The 7857-nt window shown below is 39.8% G+C and overlaps 1 protein-coding gene across 1 annotated transcript in view; it reads left to right on the top strand.

Annotated features, from left to right (window-relative positions):
* Window positions 1–825: 825 nt before the first annotated feature.
* Window positions 826–7857, top strand: part of TMEM132B (transmembrane protein 132B) — a 254540-nt gene continuing 247508 nt past the window's right edge. Inside the window, exons 1-2 of the mRNA XM_065417984.1 lie at window positions 826–871; window positions 1002–1890. Coding sequence (XP_065274056.1) covers window positions 826–871; window positions 1002–1890 — 935 coding nt within the window. The remainder of the gene's footprint in view (window positions 872–1001; window positions 1891–7857) is intronic.

The following is a 7857-nucleotide window of genomic DNA, read 5'->3' as shown; positions in this document are numbered from 1 at the left end:
CAAATCCATTTTCTGACTACTTTCAGGGTTTTGAATTTTTTTCCTTCCTCATTGGAACAAAACCAAACCCTTTAGAAGGTTTTTGTGAAATGGAATTATGTCAAAACATCTGGTTTTTTTTTTTTTTTTTTTTTTTTTGGATCAAAAAGATCAGGCTTCATCTCTCTGTCTGGGGCCCTCCTGGACCTGAGAGACCGTCCCACTGAAACTCCCTCAAAATTCATAGATATCTGTGGAAATATTTTGATTGCAACAAGTGTTCCATCAAAAGGCTTCAAACCAGTTCTAAATGGAACCCTTGTCTGAACTGCTCCTGTTCATAGTTTGCAAAACCAAATCAGGATTGATGCAGATTTGCAATCCCTAAATGGCCTGATTTTTCCTGTTAGAGATGTTGGTCAAAACATAAAGCTTTTGTTTTATTAACTGCTCATCCCCCAAAGTGTGGTGCTTTAGATTCATTGGAACTAGGGTGACCAGACAGCAAATGTGAAAAATCGGGATGGGGGGTGGTGGGTAATAGGAGCCTATATTTAAAAAAAAAAAAAAAAAAAAAGACCCCAAAATTGGGACTGTCCTTCTAAAATTGGGACATCTGGTCACCCTAATTGGAACGTGGATCTGCAGAACTCATGGGTTTGATTTGGTTGTGCAAAATGAAAATCCAACCAATCAGGTTTTGTAGAATCCAAAGTAGAACGTGGCCTTAAGTCTGCTACTAGTGCCTGATTCAAAAGCCACTTGATTTCAATTGGCTTTGGATCAAGGCCTTATGGCAAACTTTATAAGGGGCACTACAGGAACCATGGAATGTTAAGTATTGGCATGTCGGGTCTAATAGTGAGCAATGTTACCTTCACGGTGACAATATGTAAATGCTTTGTAAGGGTGACTAACCATAACGATCTATAGTAAGTAATTGCTTCTGGGAGGAACTGAAGAAAAATGGCTAAGTAAATATGAGAATTCTTTTTCTGTTTTCTTTTTCCTTTGGTTTGCAGTGGTGGAAAGCCGAGGAGGAGTCCTGGACAGCACACAGAGATTTTCAAACCTGCCGGTATATCTTCCCATGAGCTACCACATCTCCAGTGCTGATGTTTCCTTCTTCCTCAAAGAAGCCAATCAAGATATCATGAGGAACTCCAGTTTGCAGGCGAGGGTGGAGTCATTCTTTATATACAAAGCCAAGCAGCCACCTGTAGTAAATGCAACTTACGGACCTTTTTCAGTGGAACAAGTTGTTCCTGAGGACCTAATGCTGCCTTCTGCTCCTTTTGGTTTCACTAATGAATTCACATTTAATTGGAAATTAAAATCACACATTATCGACAGCTCAATATATTCCAACAGACCTAAAGTGCAAGCCCTGTTCTATATCGCGGGAAAGGACTGGGACGACTATGATTCTGCGGAGAGATTGCCCTGTGTGAAGATGTTTGCTTTCCTGGAGACTAGAGAAGCTGTGGCCAGCTGTAGGTTGAAAGGTCATCTAGGATTATGTGTTGCAGAACTGGAATTAGCGCCGAGCTGGTTCAGCTCGCCTCCACCATTGGTTTTGGAGCATGAGCAAACAGCAGCCTTTTTGGAAGGGATTACTGTGGAGCTCTTCTATAAGATGTATGCAACAGATGGGGAGTGTTCTCCTGAGGATGCAAAATGGGAAAACAACATACATGCAGGTCAAGATCATGCACATGAGGCTTTGCCGCCGGTGGAGAGGATTGGTAGCATCATTGTTTATCCAACTCAAGACAAACTAAAACAATCTGCACTGAGGCTAGATGAGAACATCATGATCCACTTACCACTCAACCCTGTCAAGGAAGGTGACATAGTAACCTTTCATGTGTCCCTTACCGGTGACTCCCTAGCAGATCAGTTTACCTTAAGGTAAGTGTTGTTTTTTTAAAATACTTTATGTATTCAAACAATCTAGCAAACAACAGGGGCTGAGTGCATCCCAGGTATAGATCCATTGATTTCAGTGGGTGTTTGCCTGAGAAAGGACTTCAAGATTTGGCCTACCGCTTGGGAGAAAATTATAAGTGTTCTTTAAGCATCTGTGAGTATAATAGGATTTGGTACCTGGAAGCTGACTTTGAAGTCTGTGCCATTAATATTTGTATGACTTTCTTATAAAATGTGTTATTGATTATGACTAGTTTAACTGACTTTGCTTCTACTCATTATACCTCCTGTAGGCCAGCCAGAATGATTGACTATGGCTGTCCATTTTGCTAGAGAAATATTTATAATTGGCATTTCCCACTGCTTTGATGTAGCTTTAATCCATCTACTTTTATAGAACCTATTATCACAGTATCTGAGCACCTCCGAAGTATTTATTTCTTGCTCCTCACAACACTCCTACAGGGTAGGGAAATGTTATCCCCATATTTTTTACAGATGGTGAACTGAGACACAGAGATTAAGAGTTTGTTCACACTGCCCTGCAGTTCAGATTACGGGGGTGTGAAGAGTGGTGCACACCAAAGTGTTGCGTTGTAAATCCTTGCAGATGCTGTGGGCCTGAATTAAAAGGTTCCTAGTTTGCATTATCGTAGTCTGCAGTCCTTTTAGTTTGTGCCTGTAGCGTCCGCTAGGGGGAGTTACAGTGCAGCACTTTGGTATGCAGTGCTATTTACATCCCCTGTAGTCTGAACTGCCCGGCAGTGTAGACTTGCCCAAGGTCACGCTGGAAATGCGTGGCAGAGCCAGGATTTGGAACCAGATTGTCTGAGTCCCAATTCAGTGTTTTAACAACAAGACCAACCATCCTTCCTCCCCTTAGTAGTATTTTATTTATTTTCAAGCTTAAATGATTGCTTGCTTGTGGCATGGCACGTTTCCATTGAACAGCAAAGGAGAAAACTGGAAAAAATTAACCCACCAAAAATATGTTTTTCTTTGTCTACCTCTCAAAATTGGAATCCGCTTCCTTGTTCTTGAATAGAAATGATTGGAAAACAGAAAATCTTTCTGTGAACATTTTAGTGGCAACTTCCCCCCCATTTTTTGGGGGGTGAAACGTTGTAATTCTTGAAATTTTCCAACAGTTTTATTAGTGAATTTCAGTTTTATCTGAGAACTGTTGAGTTGCATAGACCTGATTTCAGGCATTCTTAACCAGCATGAGGGTTAGTGCTGTGTATTTATTGCTATGCCTTTAACTGTTAGTGTTGGTTAAGAGCTACACATAGACACAACTCAGAGAAATACGAGCCAGACTTGAGGGCTAGAAAGGCCAAGAGGTAATTGGAAAGTGTCATACTGAGAGAGTGTTAAACACTAGGGATAAGAGGAGTTGCAATACACACGGGCAACTTAGACACATTTTTACTCCTCACTTTTAAGTCTAAAAAGGCGCGGGTGCTAGGTGACAGAAGCATACTATCCGTGACAAAGATGCAAAGTGAATGAATAACAAACCTTATGCCAGCACCTTTCTTCTTCAAAGCACTTTGTCACGCTGTCTGGATTAGCTCACGACTGTGAGTGCCTACCTCAAGGCAGACTGTCAAAAACAGGGCAGACACCCAAACTGATGGTGTGTTCTATCATTTATATTTCACCAAGCCAGTAACACATGTGAACTTCTGGGTCACTATAACACTCTTCCCATGGAGTCACAGACAGTCCCCTTAGACTCTCCAGCCTATCTTGCCACCCAGACACTAGACTTAGTGATAAATGGTTGCTTACACTAAAAATCACACCATATTCAGGTTGCTTCCAGTCCCAAGAGACTTACCCCAGATCAATTGGCGCCCTAGATCTTACATTGAAGATAATGCCTATATCCAATCCTGTAAAAAACTATCTAAAGGTTTATTGAACTAGGAAAAAGAAATGAGTTATTTACAGATTAAAGCAAGTGAACATATTCTCACCAAATGAGTTCTCTAAATCCTCTGAGTCACAGAGTTGTAGTGATCTGCCAATTCAAAGTGTCTTTCAGGGCGGACTCAGGAGATAACCCCTGAGGATCTCTGGCTTCAATTTGGTGTCTCTAGTTCTGTCAGAGTTCCACCAGCAAAGACATGGAAAATTTTCCTGTGACTTTTTGTTTTATTTCCTTCATTCAGCTTCCAAGCCCAAAGGATGAGCTTCCTTCCATGTAGCATTTCCAAGGTGTGATAGGGCCATTAACCAATCCTTTGTATTGCAATGTTCCTTGATGGCCCTTCGCGGGGGCGGGGGAGGGGATAAAGGGGGAGAGGACAATTCCCACATCTGGGTTTGCAAGGTCAGACCAAACATTTTCAAAGTTATAAAGCAAAACTTACATATTATCTTATGGCCTGGAATACTGACATTACAAGCGAGATTAATGCATGCAGTGACTTATGAGCAATTCATAGAGTCTAAATGCTAAATATATTCTTATAAAACTAATACCTAACAAACAGGTGGACTGGCCCGGTCTCCAGCTACGAGTTTTAGTTCTTAGCTCATGTCTGCAGTCTTGGCAAGAGCTGGCACCTGGTGTGCCAGCATCACACACTTTACAAACGTGAATTAAACATTTAAACATAATGTAACATCCATATTATTATGAAACATGGATATTGCAGTCAGAATTAGTCAGTGCCTATTGTACAAACACAGTGAGTGACTGTCCCCATGTTGCTAGGGTAAAAATGTCTAATAGATATACATTCTCATGCTTCAGGGCCTACAACAACCCTTATGCTTATGGTCAGGAAGAAACTTCCCATAAGAGCAAGTTATTCTGCAATTGTTCAGTTTTGGGTTTCTTGCATCTTCCTCTGATGCATACAGTACTGGTTAATCATCAGGGATGGAGACAGGATACTGGACTAGATGGACCAATGTCATGATGTTGGATGGCAGTTCCTATGTTTCCATGAATCTGCTCAAACCATGGGAGATATGAAGGAGCCGAATCAAAGAGATTTAAGTAATTTTCCCAAGATTGCAGTGGGAGTCCATGTTAGCACTGAGATTCTTGGATCTCAGTTTGGTATTCAGCCTAGAAGACCAAAGTGGAAACTCCCCAAGGAATTAGATACTTTTTTCACATCTTAGCTCATACTCAAAATCTTGTCTGGCAAGTCATTTCTTTCATTATGTTTGTAAGTCAAAGAAACAGCGGGTGCTTTATTTCAGGAAGCTAAATGCTAAAGGTAAGAATAAGAATGCAGATCTGTTACCTGCTCACTGATGCTGCTGGGTGGAAAGAGCAGAGGCAGTTGTTGCTCTGAGTGTTTCAAATGACATTCACTCTTTGCCTATGGAGAATTTATTCAACTAAAGTTTACACAGTTAGCAGGGAATTATGCTGAGGGAAATAAAATCACTATAGCTCCTACATCTAATTTATAGCAGTTTTCCTCTGTAGGCTCTCCCTGTTTTTCAGACCATTAGTAATGTCCATAAAAACCCAGAAGGTTATTATACCTAGAGTTTCTGTGTGTTTTCACCAGAGAAAAATATATTGAAGTGAATATGTTTGCCTTGGGGAAATATGTTTTTGCCCAGTATAACCGATTGTTTTAAATCGTGTCTGTTACAAGTGGAGTGTAATGTATTCCATTCTGGCTCATATGAGACTATAGATCAAAATCAAATCATTCTTAAGATTTTCACTGTGATGCAAACTTCATTGATATGACTGTATGCAAACAGAATGGATGTGTGCAATTTTATGTGCCTCTTTAGTATTTCATACACTGTTGTGCAGTGTTTTATTTTGTGCTGAATTTTGTACTAGTAAATACTGAATTTCAGTCCATAAAAAGAATCCAATTCTGCCTTTTTGGGTGAAATATTGGGATCTTAACCTAGCTCTCAAATTACAAAGCTTAACTGCTTCTTGGCAAATGGTGAGGAAAACAAATAGTAATTTGGTGATGGACACTGTTGGTTTTTTTGCAACAGTATCAAGAAAGTGGTTCAGGGAATGTATCTGTATTAGAAAGCACTCAAAATGTATCCGTCATACCGAAACAGAATGTTAACCAATTCCAACCTGGAAAACTCAAACCTTTATTACCTTGCAAATGGCACCTAAATCTCTGTTGACGTTGTAGACTCAAGTTGCCAACCCAAGCTCCTTTATCGGCATGTACAAATTTTACGTTTTCCAATGAACATGAACCATTAAGAAGTCCCTGTTTGAAAGCCGGTCTCTGTGTGTCCAACAACAATTTCTTTTCCACACAGATCGCTCCTGGAACAACTTTTTAAACCCCCTCCCATTTATTAATGCTAGCCCCCATCTTGAGTGGGATGCAACTGGAAAGTGAGCCGGAGAGACGCAACATACTGCTTTCAATCATTCACCAGTTACATATATTTTTGTTCTTTTTTTTTTTTTTATGTTACGGATGCTATGTCTGAGTAATAGGAATAACTTATGGCTTTGTAATAGTCTCTTAATAAACAGAATTTAAGATTGATTAAAGGCTTTGACCATTAATCAGTCTCCGCAGACATTTATTGCTTTGTATACTGCAAAGCAGACCATGGAGGTTATGTCTGACTTGAAAGACAGACAGATAGACAGACTCACATCCACACAAACTGCCAGAATTGTTTGAACCCCAGAAAGCATAGAACTTTGGAAGTTAGGCTCGATCGCCATCCGTTAGCCCATTGCCTTGGGTTCTGTAGCAAGTTCCCTATGCAAAATGTTGCTGGCATTGTGCCTGTTCCGTAGTGGTGACGTGGGCTTGTTCCATATCATTGGTGAGAGCCTCCTCAGCGATGCACAATTGCATGTGATTCAGCTGCTGCAAAACTTCTACGTAGGAATAACTTTTAAATCAAGATTGAATTTGTTTTAAAAGGGATGCTGTAGTTCAAACGGGGATTATTTGGGGGTAAATTGTGTGACCTATATTATACAGGCGGTCGGACTAGATGATCACAACGCTCCCTTCTGCAGATTGTTAACATTAAGCAGTTTGGAGAACCCTGCAAAGCTAGTACAAGAATTATAGGCCAAATTCTCTCTTCTGATGCACATGACTCCTATGGATATTTACTTTACTAACATAAGTTTATGATAAATAATATCCATGGATTAGTATATAATAAATATATACAAAGTGAGAAAAAAAGGAAACTATGAAGGAGCAAGGGGGAAAAAATCTGTTTTTTTTTTAAACAAAAGGAATCTCCTGATATAAATGGAGAAGTTGTATAAAAATGAGAGAGGATAGAATGATTCTTACTTGACTGAAAAGACAGACGTCTCATCAAATAGATGCAGCTGGGGATGGTTTAACATTGCTTTCCTGGAGTGTACAGTTCTTTTAACACTAACTTGGGACAGTAAAGTCATTTTGAAAGAAAAATGAAAATATTTTTGTGTCAAAGAAGAGCATTTAGGGGAGTAATGGATAATCCCTTCTTGGTTATGAGAAAAGAAGCCATGACTTTGTTTATAAAAACTTGCGGCGTATCGGTGCTATTTTCCAAGTCTGTTTTAACTGTGAATAAGAATATAGAAATAAAGCAAGGCTGAGAACTAACAAGTTCATGGCTAAAAGGTAGGGTTGTTAGCATACATTACATGTGCCTGATATGAATGACCCGTCGTTCTTTAATCCTCTGTCAGAATGGAAACCGAGACTGGAGATATTCCAATAATAAGGAAGGGACAGACATCATGTAATGAATCCTATACTAGACGAATGAAACATGCTGTAGGCGGGATGTAATCATCACCATGCTTAAGAGGAATGGCAGGAATATACAGAAGCTAAAAACCTAGCAGCTATTTGGTGCCTAAGCAGCCTAAAGGAAAGGGATTATACACTTTTTTTCTCTGCCGCACTCTGCATATTGCAGCAGTGAAAATTACTTTTTGATTTTGGATGAATTAGTACA

This window comes from Emys orbicularis, chromosome 16 (genome assembly GCF_028017835.1).
Source record: "Emys orbicularis isolate rEmyOrb1 chromosome 16, rEmyOrb1.hap1, whole genome shotgun sequence".
Lineage (NCBI taxonomy): Eukaryota > Metazoa > Chordata > Testudines > Emydidae > Emys > Emys orbicularis.
This window is presented reverse-complemented; position numbering and strand designations above follow the sequence as displayed.